Source organism: Myotis davidii, unplaced genomic scaffold (genome assembly GCF_000327345.1).
Source record: "Myotis davidii unplaced genomic scaffold, ASM32734v1 scaffold3058, whole genome shotgun sequence".
In the NCBI taxonomy this organism is placed as follows: Eukaryota; Metazoa; Chordata; class Mammalia; order Chiroptera; family Vespertilionidae; genus Myotis; species Myotis davidii.
This window is the reverse complement of record NW_006289564.1, coordinates 38399-55249: the sequence shown is the minus strand read 5'-3', so window position 1 is coordinate 55249 and position 16851 is coordinate 38399. Positions and strand designations below refer to the sequence as shown.

Genomic DNA, 16851 nt, shown 5'->3' with positions numbered 1-16851 from the left:
CAGCCAATTGGCCTGATCTGGGCCCTGACTGCCCCCATCCTCTGCCCTCCACCACCTGGCCTGGCCCCCAATTGGCCCCCAATGCCCCCGCTCAGGGGCAGGGTTGGCTGGCCAACTGCCCATGGCCCCTCCCCCCTGCCAGCCGGGCCCAATGGGCCCCCATCAGGGTGGGTTGGCTGGACCTCACCCATGCATGAATTCATGCTCTATATATATTGGATTTCTTCTTTTGGAGTATGTCAACCATATCCTAATCTTGCATCTCTGAAAGTGCATTTTAACTGTCTTGATTAGACTTGGGTATCTCCCAGATCTTCTTCCAGGCACATATTTACAGATTATCAATGAGTATTTTAACAAATAGAAGATTCAGGAAGGAACTTTGTGCCAACTCTCATTGACTGCCATCTTCAAAAAAATGCTGGGCTGTGAGCAGAGGTAGCATCTTACATATTCTTACAGTGTGTGAAAAATAAATGTTTCCTAAGTTGAATGGAGTCCATGATGTTTTAATTGTTTCAAATTTCACTCAGAGAGAAATATGTACTGATGTTTCCTTGCCACTTCCCAATATGCTGTCACCTCTCAGTCCTTAACATGCTTGACCACTCTGGCTTTTGGTCACGTAAGGGTAAGAGAAACATTACTTCTCAGAGCATTATTCTCCCTGAGCTTTCAGGACCCCACTCTGTCTTGGGTTCTCCTCTGTCTTAGGCAGCTTTTTCTCTTCCTTCTTCAAGGACTCCTTCTCCACCATCAATACTTTGAATGTTGCTCCCCTGGGTGCTGCCTTGTTTTCTCCTCTCCTCCTTTTGGCACAGACCAGGATGAACTCATGCATGCCATGGCTCCCAGTCTTGCTCTAGCTCCTTTCTAGAGCTCCAGATTAAAAAAAAATGAAAAGGTTACTATATTTTACTATATTTTGCAGTAAAAAAAAAATTATACATCACAGCCAAGTATACACATACAGAATTTTCCTCAAGCAATTCTTTACTGCAAATGTTGTTTTCTGATTATTTTCACATCAGTGCTGTACTAGAATAAAATACAATAGATACATACCAAGAAATCTCCAATCTGATACCCTTCTGCCTTTTCAACCTCAATGGCCAAATATGAGCTTCTTTTTTTCTCATCTATTACACCATGCAATCAAGTCAGTAGGTTGCACCAGCATGAAATGAATACTCTATTGTGTTTTATTCTATTACAGCACTGATGTGAAAATAATCAGAAGACAGCATTTGCAGTAAAGAATTGTTTGAGGAAAATTTTGTATGTGTACACTTGGCTGTGATGTATAATGTTTGCTTTTTTACTGCAAAATATAGTAAAAGAAAACATCCTTTTCATTTCCTCTTCTAACTCTAATAGAAGTTGACCCTTTTTATCCACATTCCCTGCCATAGCCCTAATTCAAGGCCATGTCATCTGTTGCCCAGACGTCTGATATCTTCTAATTGATCTTTTTCCTCCAGCCTCCCTACTATCAGTCCCCTTCCCTGCCCCTCCCGCCTCCAGCACACTATCCATCCTTCACAATCTGATAGCAGGCGCTCTCTAAAACATATATCTAATCTTGATCTAACTTTCTTAGTGTCTCTAGCGAGTTTTGGGATAATATCCAAACTCCATTGTCTGTAGTTTAAAGGACTTCTGAGTTCTATTTACTAGTATAAATGAGGGTATGTGCTGAAAGTTAAGCTTAATTGTAAAATCACCGATGTATTTTTTAAAAGGAAAGGGAAAAAACACCTTTTTATAGCAATACTATTACCACTTGTGTCCTAAAAGTCGTGAGATATCCTCTTCATTTCCTCCACATGCAAAATCAAAATTAGTGATTTCTCAGTACAGATAAGTAAAAATCTTTACTAATATAGCATCCCTAACTTAAGTTAGCATTTACCTCAGAAGAAATTGTAAGTTTTGCCTTTTTAGATAGCGATATTTTTTAGTTCTTTGCTTACTCCCAGAGTGCCCAGGACACAGAGAAGGCCCTTTATAAATATTTATTAATATATTGAGGCAAATATTTTCCTTGGGTGCCCTGTTCTGCAGGTAAACTAATTCCCATCAGTAGCATCTATCTCTGTGCCTTCTTGCATTCCATTCCTTCTGTTTGATTGTCCCTCTCTTCTTTGTTCTATTAATGAAGTCCTTGAAATCTGGATTGAATGTCCTTCCTCTGAAAGCCTTCCCTCACTTCTTTAGGGACAGCAACTACTGTTTCTCCTTCACCTTGCATGTGATCTGTTTTTGCTTCTTAGGACTCAATTTGAGTAAGTATGTCTCCCTCTGAGACAATGAGCTCCTGGAGGGAAGGGCTGAGGTCTCCTCTGCTTCCCTGGTGCCTGGTGCCTGGGGTAAGTAGGCTCAGTATGTATTGGCTGAGCTGAACTGACTACTAAGCATCTAATACAAAACTTGTCCTTAAGGAGCCTGAGAAAAGTACAGGATTCTTTCATTCAAATGTGTACTTACAGTTTATAGAAGCTTAAATCAGTGGCATCTGATACTTTTCCAAATCTGCGAAACTGGAAGCTCAACAACCGCAGCTAAGTTTCATGAAGCAGTGATATTTACCACTTGAATAATTTTGAACAACTTTATGTTTCTGAGCCTCAGCCTCATCTTTTTTTATGCCATATTTCTGCTCAAAAATTTACCGTGCACTGTGGCCCTTAATATAACAAATCCCAAAGCCTTTTCTCATTCACTCAATAAATATTTATGGAAGCTTTACTAGCTCTGAGGTTACAGCAATGAACAAAACCAAAGGCAAAGACCACACTTTCATGGAGTTGTATTCTAGGGCAAGCACCTCTCACTTGGTCTCTCCAACAGCCTCTCCTTACCTTATAAGGTTATCCAGCACCATGAGAGCTTCTCCAGTTCAGATGTGAGAGATCCTTACTGGTCTTAGTTTTCCCCTTGCCTGACTGTTCTTTTGTTTCTCTGCCTGTAGTACATTTTCTCACCAATAGTCAATACTCAGCCTTTGCTTTCAGTTCACACTCAAGTGTTACTGCCAGGAGGAAATAATCCTTAACTTAATAATTACTTGTTCATTATTTTATCTTCCAATCCATTTGGCAGTGCCTACAGTTTTCATTTATACATATCTCTTGATGGCTTTTGCAAATATTTCTTTTTTTCCAAAGTAAGTTATAAATTTCTTGAGGTAAAATCTGTATCTTCTACTTTATGTGTGTGTGTGTGTGTGTGTGTGTGGTCGATACTGTTTATTGCCTCCTCATATTATTTCTCACCTTCTTCCTTTTACCTTAGAACCCTCTAAAATGTTACCTGGACACATCACCGCCCAGCTAGAGACTGCATTTGCCAGCCTTCTTTCCAACTAGGAAAGGCCTCAGACTAAATGCTGGCCAATGGAATGTCAGAAGAAGCGATACATTGGAAGGGACTGGAATGTGATCTTGCAAATGACCAGTAATTTTTGACTTTGCAAATGAGGGCAACCCCCAAGGGAATGGTAAAACAGGGAGGTCATTTGGGTTCCTGTGCTACTTTGGGGAGATCTTCCTTACTCCACTGGGTGGCTATGAGTTCAAATTTTTATTCACTAAAAAAACTTCTATCTTGTTTGGGTCAAAATTACTGGCCTTTTATACAACAGTCAAACCATATCCTAACAAATACAATACTACTTACAGTAGTTAACATAGAAAAATATGAGTGAGTGTTGGATAAATGCCAATTACACAAGTGTATGTATCCCTGAATTTAACATCAGCATTCAGCAATAAGGTAATTTGTCTTTGTTTCTTGTTTGTTTTTCTTAAATGTTCCATGTTCTTACACATTATGTGTTTAAAAGAGGAAGTAGTGGTTCTGATATTTTTTTCACTGAACTGTATTTATTTGGTTGGAAATGTGACACATGCTCTACTCTGCCTTTTGATATCACTGAATAAGACTTTGGAAGGACTACCAGAAATAGGATAGTTTGGCACTTAAAGAAAATTGAATAATCAGGAAACCTTACAGAAATGTTCTGGTTTGAAAGCTGTAGAGAAACATGGTCACTATCAATCTCTGTAGCTCTTTGTGCTGCCCACCAACTGCACCACCACCTCCTGGGACTACAATAACAGAGAAAACAACATACCTCCAAGTCTCCTGAGATATTGGCACCTGCAAGAATCCCAGTGGCTGCTGGGAAAAAAATGGCAAAGACAGAGAAGAAACCTTCTCCTTTTGTGAAGCTTGGCCCAAAGTTTTCTGCAAATATTGACGCTGCAACACAAGTAATGAGAAAATTATTATTAGACATTCTTCACAGAGTAGGAGATAAAGTTACCTTTGGCTTCTATATCCCTAAATGCAAATGAGTTCCTATAATCTAAATGAAATGAACTGAAAGATGTTGGTGTGCTCCTGATGAACCTCATGGAATATTTGTCAACGGTCACATACATATCCCAAGTTTTTAGATCTTTAGAACAGAGCTCTGCAATTTTAAAAAATATTTTTTAAATTCTTTATTGATCTCTCTGTCTCTGGATCTGTTTCTATTCATCAGCTTATATTGTTCATTATATTCCACAAATGACTGAGATCATGTGATATTTATCTTTCTCTGACTGACTTATTTTGCTTAGAAGATTGAAAAATGAGGAAATGGAGAACTCTCTCATGGTCATACTCACAAATATGCCACACATATACACTCTTCTACACACATACAACTAATTCTCACCTGCATAAATACCTTAAGCAACACACTGCTTTTCTAATGCCTTTTTTTAAAAACTGCAGAGCCTTGTGTGTGGGGCTACCTTACAATTTTGCTGTTAATATTCTCACCTACTCACCCCTTGCTGAGATTGAATTTTAAATCCTTATACCAAATTATTATCTATGGGAGAACACTATTGCCCCAGGTTGTCACCAATGAAAAGGAAATAATCTAGAAGGAATGGAAAGGAAAGCAAGAAAAGAATAAAAAAAATGTGAACAAAAGAATCTGGAATAACGCAAACATAAGGAAAGAAAATTTATAACATCAGAAAAAATATAGCAGGAGGTGGGAGGAAGGAGAATAACAAGGAAAAGGATGTTAACATGCAAAGCAAACAAGACAATCCTTATAAAGAAAAAGAATCTGAAAGAAAGAGATGAGATCATATAAAAAGGAAATGAATACTGACAACTGAGCAAATGAACGGAAATCTTTGTAAAATCTCAGCAGTGGATCTATGATAAAGCTAGAGTGGGAAGCTAGGCAAGAGTGGATCTGTGGGGTAGAAGAGGAGAGAGAAGTCATATTCCATGTTCAGTGGCACTACCTCAGGATGCTACAGGAAGTAGCTCCTACAGCCTTTTATGCTTGAAAACCCAACAGTGATACTAGGCAATGCTATTAAAAAGCAAGGTGCAAAACAGTCTAGCAGGGAAAAAAATGATTGTTTTTTCCTTTAGTGCTCTCAGTGGTTGAACCAGTGGTCTGAGCTTTCTCCTCCTTTGCATGCGCACTCTGCTTCTACTCTTTTGACAGCAACAAGCTGTCTAGCACTTGGAGGTTTTCAAGACACTTTTACATCCTCTATCTTACTTGCTTTTTAAAGATCCCCTCAGGAAGTTGTTATTATCAGCTTATCAGGAGAATCTGAGACCCAAACATGTTAGGTGAGCCTTCCAGCTGGTGAGCAGCAGGGTTGAGACTCATGCTGGCTCTCCTGAATCCAACCTCTGGCTCTCCCCTGGATCACACGGGGATTCCAAGGCTGGAGTGGCGGTTACAGGGATGCTGGTGGAGGTGAGCAACGGAGAGCTATTTATTGCAAAGCAACTCATTTGTCAACTGTACCTTGGTAGTTAAAGAAACCTCTGGACTTCTTCTCATTGTTGGATGGGATGACGGTTCCAATGAAGAAGTTTGCAATAGCAATAAGAAGAATGATCAGAAGGATCACTTGAGCCTGGAATGGCAAAATAAAAGGAGGCCAAGTTAGATTTATTTAACAATTTTGTGCAAAACCATGAAAGTTATGTCCCCCTGACAAAAGACTCTATTTCATTATTGCAGAATGACTCTATTTCATTACCGCCCAGAGTAGGTAACAAGTAGATCCTAATGAAATGACTTCTTAATAAGCCTTATTTGACCTGAGTATACATATTACATTTTCAATGGGAGTATGTGCTTGGACACTTGAAAGTGACATTACAAGAACATTCTAAATACTAGGTAGGTAACTCACTGCAGTGTCCTCAGGAATGTAAGTGAAACCCAAATGTTTAACATTAATAGAGCTTATTTCCTTTTTAGGCAGAACTCCATGGATTCCTCCCATCCCCAGTGCTAACTGCAGAAGTACAAGAACACAGAATGACTCATAGAATTCCCTGGACACTTAGTGTATTTGATGCTGGTCTGCCAATGTGTTCCCAGCACAAGCAGCCTGCACAGTTGACCAGCCAAATTGTCTATTTTTAGTTTCCCATACATTTCAGGGTGTTTATTGACGTGGCACTTCCACATGCTGTTCCCTCTGCTAAGAAGGCACTTCTTTTTGCAGAACTATTTCCTTCTTATCCTTTCAGTTCTAGTTACCTCCTCAGACAGGCCTTTCATGACCACTGGATCTAAATCAGTAATAGCTAACATTCACCAAGGGTTTATAATGTAACAGCTGCAAATTTAACTTTATCAGTATTCTTTTAGAACTAGGTAGTATTATCAGCATTTAAAGATAAAAAAAACTGAGTCATAAAGATAAATTAAACAACTTACTAAGGGTCCTATGGTTATAAACTAGAGTTGAATCTAGGCATTCTAACAGCGGAACTTTAACTTCTACCCTCTATTGTCATGAAACTATATTGCCGCCCTCAGGGAATAAAGCCCTTGAAAGTAGATTTCCCATTATTTTCTATCTCAGTGCCTTGCTTATTGCCTTCATAGTACTTTGACAATTCACCATGGTATATGTACTTGTTATCTCCTTGATTATTACTCAGATCCTCATAGACCATGTATTCAACTAGGGTAGGAATTGTGCCTGTTTTATTCCGAGCTGAATATCCAGTGCCTAGCAGAATGCCCAGGACAAGTACTTAATCAATTTTTGTTTAATGTGTGAATGATTAATCCATAAATAAGTGCCATGTAGAAATGTTTCCTATTGCTTTCTATAGATGAAAGGCTTTGGCCATCTTTTCCTAGCCGGTGAGCATCAGTAGTCTCGTTACTGCATCTGCAGGTATATAAGTTCAGTTTCAATTAGACCAGTTACTGTATAGTTACAAAGCAATCAGAACACATGCTCCCCATCATTTAGAAGTTTACTAACTGTTTTACTACTCTTTAAATCCAGGTATTCTCTAGTTCCAAGGCCTGTGATGCCCTTTAATTTGCTACTGAAGTACTAGATTTCAGAGAATGATAGTTTCTGCTTCTATTACCTTCTCCCAACACATCTGCCATTTCTTTTGAGTTTCAGCACCCACAGCCACCTTGAAAGGGGCTACCAGGGGTGTGATGGAGAAACACAGGCTGCCAGCCTGTACAGATGCTATGATCATAAGGGGATCTGGGCATGAAGATGGCACCAACCGTGGTGTTTGTGTCACTGTGATGATACATAAACAAGGACAAAGCACTGATCTGATCATGTCACACGTGAGCTGTGAGTCATGACCACCTGGATGTCATGTTTTGAGGGCTTGGTGTTCCACCCTAGCGCTAGCCTGCAGCTTTTCCATAGCAAGTAATAATAGCAATTCTTTTTAAATATGGGCCTCCTTCTGTCCCTGCAACTTGTTCCAGGCCTGGCCATCGGTTGTTGATAACCTCATTTTGTGAAACTCACCTTTGCTTCCCACTCCATTCCAGCTACGGAAATTCCTAAAAGAATCACCACTGTGATTGAGCCTATGATCCGGATATCATTGGTTGGATCCACCATCATTGAATCACTCTCCTGGGGGGAAAAATCACAAAAATGGTTAGAGATGGATCTTTTATTTTTTTCCCCTTGTGTATTTATTGTATCATTTAACAGTAAGATGAGATATTATCTATACACTACTGTCTGAGGCCATACAGGATGATGGAAAAATGAAGTGCTCATGAATTTGAGAAGATAAAGAACCTAACATTAAACTTTTCTAGAGTAACAGGCCTTTGATAGCCAAAATTAGGAGTTGGACATTTTAGAGATTCATTTTAATTACAGCTTTAGAAGCTATTATAGCACTAAGTAAAAGTATGTATAGATACACATATCATGTATTGTTTCAGAAGAATGACTAGCTATTTTTGTGTGTCAGAAAAATTCTAGAGGAATAGAAATTAGTGTTTTCCAAAGTGAGTATTGGAATATAAATGTTATTCAATTAAAGAACAAACTTAAGAATAATAGTAATACAGTAGTCCCCCTGCCCTTATCTGTGGTTTCCCTCTCCATAGTTTCAGTTACCCATGGTCAACCGTGGTCCAAAATTATTAAATGGAAAATTCCAGAAATGAACAATTCATAAGCTTTAAATTAAGTGCTGTTCTGAGTAGCAAGACGAAACCTTGTGCTGTCTGCTCTGTCCTACTTAGGATGTGAATCATCCTTTTGTCTAGTGTGTTCATACTGTATACACTACCTGCCTGCCTGTCAGTCACACAGTAGTCTTCTAGGTTATCAGATCAACTATCACGATATCTTGATGCTTTTGTTCAAGTAACCTATTCTACTTCATGGTTTCACAGTGCAAGGGTAGTGATGCTGGCAATTCGGATATGCCAAAGAGAAGTCAAAATTGTAGAGAGCTTCCTTTAAGTGAAAAGGTGACCACAGTACAATAAGGTGTTTTGAAAAAGACCACATTTATGTAACATATTATAGCATATTCTTAGAATTTTTCTATTTTATTGAGTTATTGTGGTTAATCTCTTGTGCTTAGTTTATAAATTAAACTTTATAATAGGTTTCATATGTATAGGAAAAACATAGTATATGTAAGGTTTAGTACTATCCGCAGTTTCAGGCATCTACTGGAGGGCTAAGAGCATACCCTCAGTAAAGAGGGTGGGACTACTATGTTGCTGCTGATAATAATACTCATTATTTACTGTATGTTATGCAGTATTTCATGTACATTATTTCATTTGATCTGTACCACATTTCTATAAAATGCATAGAAGAGTTTTAGTCCATGTTAAAGATTTGGAAAACAAGATTTAGATGAATAGAGGGATTGGTCCAACAGCTGGTAAATGTGACAGCCAGGATTTTAAGTCAGATTTTTTTTTTTATGCTCACCAGATATTTTTCCATTGATATTTAGAGAGTGGAAGGGAGGGGGAAAGAGAGAAATATCAATGTGAGAGAAACACACTGATTGGTTGCCTCCTGTACAAGCCCTGGCCAGGGCCTGGGCTTGGGAAGAGCCTGCAACCGAGACACGTGCCCTTGACTGGAATCAGACCCGGGACACTTCAATCTGCAGGCCAATGCTCTAGCTTAAGTCAGTTTTAAGGTCAAGCCTAGGGCTCCTTCAACTATATCCAAGTTCCACATTCTGCAGAATAAATCTATTTCATCTCATCTTGCCATAATAATATGCCCTAGTGCCCTGAAAAAGCCAATTAAGGCAAATTATGTTGCTTGGATAAAAATAGAAGAGCTTTTACTTACCTTAAGAAGGTCTACCACAGTCTCAGCAAATCCCACCACATACATAGCAACAGCCACTGCGTTGGCAAAAGCAAAGATCAAGCCTATAGACCCACCGAACTCTGGCCCTAAGCTCCTGGAGATGAGATAGTAGGCCCCACCTGAAACAGAAACAACATGCTTTACATGAGGAACCGCTAAGGGATTTAGTTTGTTTATTTTATAAGGGGTTTAGTTTATATGGGAAAATAATTCTGAACATCTGAGAACATTTAAAATATTAATTGTTCTAATAAAAAGATTATATTTTCTTAATAATTTTAGGAATCTATGTCACCTTAATGAATAGCTTAAGCCTTCCTTGCACTTTGTATATTATCTACACTAGAGCTATCCTGACTCATTAAAATCCAACTTATTGAAACCTAATTAAATACAAATGTTACAAACAAGAATACAGCAAATGTTACCAAAAATGCTTTGTCTCCTATAATATTTCATTGGAAAGTTCAAATCAGTAATGTAACTGAAGTAAAATTTTATATCTGAAATTTCCAAAAACAGGCAGAGCTAACAGAAAATGAAATAGGTGAAGTTTATCAGTGTTATTCTAACTCTCTTTCTGTTATAATTTTCTGGTACCTAATTGCTATGTGAAAAAGGTATCTGTATAGTTCTATGTATTATCAACTCTATAAATCATACTTGGTTTTTTAAAAATATTTTTAGTTCAAGAAGGCATGATTATTGCCAAATATCTCTATGTGTATGGAGGTGACAAATGGGAAGAAAGGTAGGGAGGGCTTGGAACAATTCTCCCTTGGACCTTAAAAAGGTAGCTCTATATACGGCTGTGTACTTCCATGCACATGAAATACTGAGCTGGATTAGTTAACTGCTTAAAGGGTACTGAGAGTTGTCAGTGAAGGTAAAAAAGACTAGATGTTGAGAGGCCTGGATAACTTGATATTATCACAGACCATAGTAAATTAATAACTTCCTATACTGAGCTTGTCTTAGAGGTAGCCAGAATTGGTAGGGAAATGACATTGAGCAAACGTATCTAAAAACAAAACAAATGATCTTTACTTAAAAGGAATTTCCTCCACGACAGTCACTCCTGTGGGTTAAGGGGTCAAAGTCCTCTCTGAAAATGTAACCTATTTCAGTGGGGCAAATCCCCAGTATTTCCTTTGCCCATATTACACTAAATAATTTGGCTAGCCAGTTACTTAGGCTTGGTCAAAATGAGAGCCACACAGAAATTATGAGAGGAGGTGTGTTGTGGGAAGCACAGTGTTTTAGGAGCTGTTGGGTGGGGAGTCTTGGGGAAGATACCCAAATAGAAACCCGAGGAACCAAAGCAGAATGGAAGGGGGAAGAAAGAAGTTAGGACATTGATCCACTTTAGGCACTTCGTTTTCTGTTTAGGCCTGCTTGTTCCTGGATAATTTGAAAGCAACTCTTTGTTTTGTTTGTTTTTCTTTTTAAAGATCTTCTCATGGCTGTTGGACACCGGAAGCACAGGGGCTGGGTGAGCTCTGAGGACAGAGTGGGACGTTTCAGCAGTGACAGTGGGGCCACTGGAGGAGACCATGCTGAGGGGACCTGGGAGAGAGCCAACAGGGCTTGTCCAAGGCACAAAGAAATGCCTTCTTTCTAGACACCTGGTCACTCTCTACTTTGTAAACATGTTCAATCACTGGAAACGGGCTGAAGAAATCTTTTCTGGAGATCTCTTAATATTAGTTGAGAAGAACGCTGCCTTACTCCTTACATTTTGGGTTATTTTGTCTTATGTTAAGGCTTTGGAGACTAATTATCAATATACAATTTTTACTCCCAACATTAAATCAACTCTAGATGTTTAATTCATAACCAAGCTTGCAGTCATAGGTAAATGAATCGGCTTACCTCCTCTTACTACTCCATTTGTGCAAATGGCAGACATAGAAATACCTGTGAGTGTTGTCACTACCACACTCAGGCCAATGATGATGACTCCAAGACCTGCAAAATGCCCCAAGAAAAGTGTTTGGCTCCAGTACTTCAAGAAGTCCCCTGTACGTCAGGAGGCAGCAGTCTGCCTGTCACAGAAGGTTCAGTCTCCGCATGAGAAACCTGAAATGTTCTACAGAATCCCATTCCACGAAGGTCCAGGAAACACCTGAAATGTACTCAACTTTAAAATGGAAGCTGTGTCCAGGAATGATTTTCCAAGAAACACCAGGAAGAGGAGTGCAGACCAGCCTGAAAAATAAACCGTTTGCCCAAGGAAGTTGAGCACCTGGAAACCGGGGCCTGCAATGTGCCAGAGAGTCCGTTAGAAGAAGAGACCACAGCTGGCCAGGAGTGGGCCGGGTCTATACTCACAGTACCTCATGTTTCCTTCAGCATCCAGATCATCCAAAGAGTCAGCCAGGCTTCAAGGACATTGGGCTACTTCCTTGTTCCCATTAAAAAAAAGTATATAAAAAGTTTTGCCTACCCGTAGTAAGTGATGAGAGCATTAGATATCTTAGAAAGTTTACCTCCACGCACAAACCCGTTAGTTGCTATTGCAGAAGTTGACAACCCAGTAATAGAGGTTACCATGGTGGAAAGAAGAATTATGACAACTCCAAGACCTGTTAGCAATGAAAGATAAAAGATAGCACATTTTACTTTTCTTCCTTGGATTCCGTATGGCCACAAACTACACGGCCTTTTGTTTAAGTCTTCATGTCCAAGCCTTGGGCCACAACGGAGTTCCTTTGTGCTAAAGAGAAACTGGCTTGCCTGGCATACAGATCAAGTCAGCGGACTGCTCATTACGATGAAGGATGGTTTCCCAACGTAAACACAATCTAAACGGCAGCCCTGGAAAGGAAACGTTGACTTGGGCTGATGTCCTGGGAGAGAAACTACCCTGGCTGTGAAAAGAGAAAACATGACATCTGACCTTCTCTCTTGCTTGAGAGGAATGAATGAGAAAGTTGGGGGGTTGACAAAGGTTAAATCCTTCCCCATTCTTCTTGCATCTCTCTTGCCTGAGGAGGGGTTGGGGGGGAAACTTGGATTACCTTTAAAAACACTCCAGAAAGGTCAGTGGTGAACTATTTGAGTCTGTGTTGCCTTTACCTTACAAATGATCATGCGGGTCACAAGTTTAATTACCTCCTCTGACATATCCATTTGTGGCAATAGCAGAGGTGGATAAACCTGTGATAGCAGTCACTGTCACGGCTAAGCCGATGATAATCACACCAAGACCTCAGTTGGGAGAGGAAAAATAAAGGCAATTAATTGGTGGAACAATCCATTAGGTCATTTGCATAAAAACCAGCAAGTCTAGGAGAATCACCAAAGGACCAGATTTGTGTTAACAAGGGGGCCTAACAACTGCCACAGAGTAAGTGCTCAGTTCCTAAGTTTTCTGCCAATAGCAGCACAGATCCTACAAACTTAAGAGCTAAGATGCGGAGTGTGAAGTTGAACACAATGAAGCAACTATGGCTGGTCAAAATTTAACATGAACCTCACTGATGATGATGATGAAGTTCTAAAGACACCTATACACATAGTAATCGGTCTATACCAGTGGTTCTCAACCTTCTGGCCCTTTAAATATAGTTCCTCATGTTGTGATCCAACCATAAAATTATTTTCGTTGCTACTTCATAACTGTCATGTTGCTACTGTTATGAATCATAATGTAAATATCTGATATGCAGGATGGTCTTAAGCGACCCCTGTGAAAGGGCCATTCGACCGCCAAAGAGGTCGCGACCCACAGGTTGAGAACCGCTGGTCTATTCTATACTAAGCTGTTAATATAACTAAAGAGTAAATGTTCATCTGTCCAGGTAACTATCTCTTTATATACATTTGGTTGTGTAGGAGTGGGAAATTAGATACCATCTAACAAATTGTTCATCTGGCAGATAAGTAATATGGAAAGAACCAAATTGAACTACTTTCACTCACTGGCTATGTGACTTCTAACAAGTTAATTTTCTGAGCCAAAATGGTAGTGAAATGAGAAAGAATGCATGTGTGAAGTGGCCAGCATTGTGCATAGAACACAGTCCACAATCAGTGGCAGTGTTTTGTGATCTGATCCACAATAGTCATAATAGCCATTGCTTATTAAAAGCCTACTCTCTACCCAGCTATGTGTTAGACAACATGAGAAATACAAAGAACAAACAAAATGAAGAAAGCGGACCTCCAGGATCTATGGTACAGAAGTCCATGATTACGAGAGGGAGAGAGTGGTAAACCAGAACTCAAAGGAAGGCAGGGGTGCTCTCAGCTAAGGATTATTTTGAACTAAAGGTAGTTGAAAAGAAGCAGATACTTCCCTCTATTTGCCTAAACACAGGACATAAATTTGTAAAGGTGCCAGAGACAAGTCTAGGCCATTATCAGCTGGAATTAGTACCAGAGAAACATAAACTTATCTTCTATTAGTTCCTCCATATATTTGCATTGCCACAATTTGCCACCCTCCGTAAGTGTTGGCAGGCTCTCTAGTTCCAAGGATGATTAGAAGGGTAATCAGCCAAGAGAGGTTATGATCTCTCTGGACATTCCCCAGGAAAAATGGAAGTCTAGGGAGATAAAGGGAAGAAACAGGAACACCCTGGCTCTAGCATAGGTCTCTAGGCTTTTTCCAGGTGCAGTAGGAAGAGGCTAACTATGGGTAAAACATGCAAACTCGAACCATATTGCTTTGGCACCTGTACATTCTTAAGTGTGGTGTTCTAAGAAATAGTTGCACTAAATTTTTTACATTTATTGCAGGCTTCCTGGGGTGAGCATCACCTCTTCACCACTATGTAGCCTCAGTTCTTTGTGCCTCTAAAAGTGATTTCTTTTGACCTTTTGCACATCAATTTGCTCTTGACTTCGTTTGGAGTAAGTCTGACCAAATGTTTAGCTCACTCCAACAACTATACAGAACCATATAGTTTGCATTTCAGGGTATTAAACCTACTCTGTTATTTCCCTACCACAGTTTTCCCCTTGCCTCTATTTTCCCAACAATTCTTAGTTTATCCGTTGGCATTGCATACATTTCTGTAAACCATATGAAATCCTGAAATAAATTTTATTCATTCAAACAGTGGAGGGATTTGTTTCTCTCTCACAAACATAAAATCCCAGGCTAAAAAGTAAAGTAGAGAACATTTAGCTCATAGTTTTCTCAAAGTACAGTCATCTAATCACCTACTCCAGAAAATGCCTGGAGCGCCTATTAAAAATGCCCGTACTTAACTGAGCTTGATCTTTCAAAGTGAATCCCTGGATTCTACAGTTTTATAACTTAACATCCCAGGTGATTTTTATGCACCCCCCAGTCTGAAAACTATTTCACTATCCTCAGCCTGTCTCAATTTGAGCCTGCCTATTCAGCAAGGTTCTTTAGCATTACCTTCAAAGAATTGATTGGGAAACCATTCATTCAGCTCCCTGATTTTTAGATGAGACAATGACCCTCACAGAGTATAAATTACTTGCTTCTGGTCATACCTGCTTTTCACACCCTTTTTCCCTGCCTGATAGTTAAGTTTAGGGGAAACTATCTGGCCCCAGCCACAGTCTTCAAGGCAGAGAAGAACAAGGAGATGGCATTGTTGGCTCATTCTACCATTTGCTTTTGGGGACAAGACAGCCAACACTCATGACTCCAGAATGGTTACCTAAGGGCTACAGTTAGTTACTCCTGGCTCCAACTTTCTTCTGGCTTTCTTCCCAGGGTCTGGGCTTAGAGTATTCAGGTTTCTTCTCCAAGCTATCCCCAAAGCAAAAAGCAACTATTTGGACTGTTTCTTTTCTTACCCAATTAAGGGGACTCAAATGGGACCCAGGTGGTGACTTAATGAACTCATTTAGCTTTAAGTTCAGAGCAAAGGCCAGTAAGACTGAGTAAGCGTAGTAATAAGTTTCTATCGTCTGAGAATTAAAAGAAAGGGTAGTGTAAAATTTATTTTAACAGCCATGTAGGTAGAACTCTATCTCTTCTAAAGTAGGATTGAACTATTTAAGTAAAAGGTCTTTATTGAAACGAGACTGATGTCTGAAAACATAATAAGCAGTTTAGCAGAAGGTAGGATTCTTCCTCTTTACAGTGTTGCAATAAACATGAAACTGGATTGACTGCGAAAAGTAATGTAAGATCTGATTAAAGTTCAGATTATAGCCCGACATATGGATGTTAAATAAATTGCATTAAAAAGAATTACTTTTGCCCTTGGCTATGTTCACACCTCCAAACAAAGTCATGTTTCTTGATGATCTCAATAAGTCACTAATCTGCCCTTAGAAACCTAATTTTGCATGAAACCCTGGAGCAAAAACTTGGCAATATTAAGATGCAGATTTTCCATGGAACAGCATATACTTAGTTGGGGCCCTGCGGCTGTAAGCATTCATTTGACATGCATCATAAAGCCAGCAAGCAGCCCTTTGTCAGGAGCCCAGCAGTTGCCAAACATGAAACATGGAAAAACTATGGGAACAGGTTCCAGTTTTTCAATTTACAACCCAGCCCTTTCTTTTTTCCAAGTTAGTCTTCTGATGATTCTGAATGTGTTTTGAGGAGCAAAGGTATTAAATAATGACCAAGTACCGTTTGAATGAGAAGTGAGATACATTCTGGAATAGTATCTGAAAGCATATCCAAATGTCTATGTTCTTGATACTAATGATTTAGAAGTCTTCCCTAAGAGTGAATCCATAATGTCTTTTCCATATATAGACTAGAGCACCATTATTAATTTTTATCACATTAAATCAGGAACTTTGATAAAATTCAAATACATTTTTATATAAATTTTTTATTAATATACTTTCAATAAAAAGATTTGCCACAGGAAATAATACTTTAAATAGAATATAATATTTAAACATCAAATAATCACTCATAATTTCAACATTCATCTTCCATTTAGAAAAATTAGCAAGAGCTATATATATATGATCTGAGTCGTTTTATCTATCACTGTAAGCTTCCATCTGGCAATACTTTATTAACCTTTGTTTTCTTACTGCTGATACCTAAAATGAACAGAACTATTTTCTTTGGAAAATGTTCAACAATTCAGCACTTTTATTAGTCAGGTCACATTTTCTCTTGTTTTCCTCAAGTTATTTTTTACTTAGTGAAGTTTTGCCAATAATCGTAAGGGGGATACTCTGATAAATGTCAGTATGTCACAAATATGAATAC

The 16851-nt window shown here is 39.0% G+C and overlaps 1 protein-coding gene across 3 annotated transcripts in view; it reads right to left on the bottom strand.

Moving 5' to 3' along the window:
- The window catches only part of SLC12A1 (solute carrier family 12 (sodium/potassium/chloride transporter), member 1), an 88335-nt gene that overhangs the window by 58700 nt on the left and 12784 nt on the right, over positions 1–16851 (bottom strand). Inside the window, exons 5-9 of one of the 3 annotated variants that reach the window (XM_006762017.2) lie at positions 12170–12265; positions 9660–9799; positions 7842–7952; positions 5837–5948; positions 4136–4263 (exon numbers count right to left, since the gene is read on the bottom strand). In XM_006762017.2, the coding sequence (XP_006762080.1) occupies positions 4136–4263; positions 5837–5948; positions 7842–7952; positions 9660–9799; positions 12170–12265 (587 nt within the window). Of the gene's footprint in view, positions 1–4135; positions 4264–5836; positions 5949–7841; positions 7953–9659; positions 9800–11552; positions 11649–12169; positions 12266–12794; positions 12891–16851 lie in introns of all 3 variants that reach the window. The other 2 variants (XM_006762016.2, XM_006762018.2) reach the window with 2 other exon arrangements.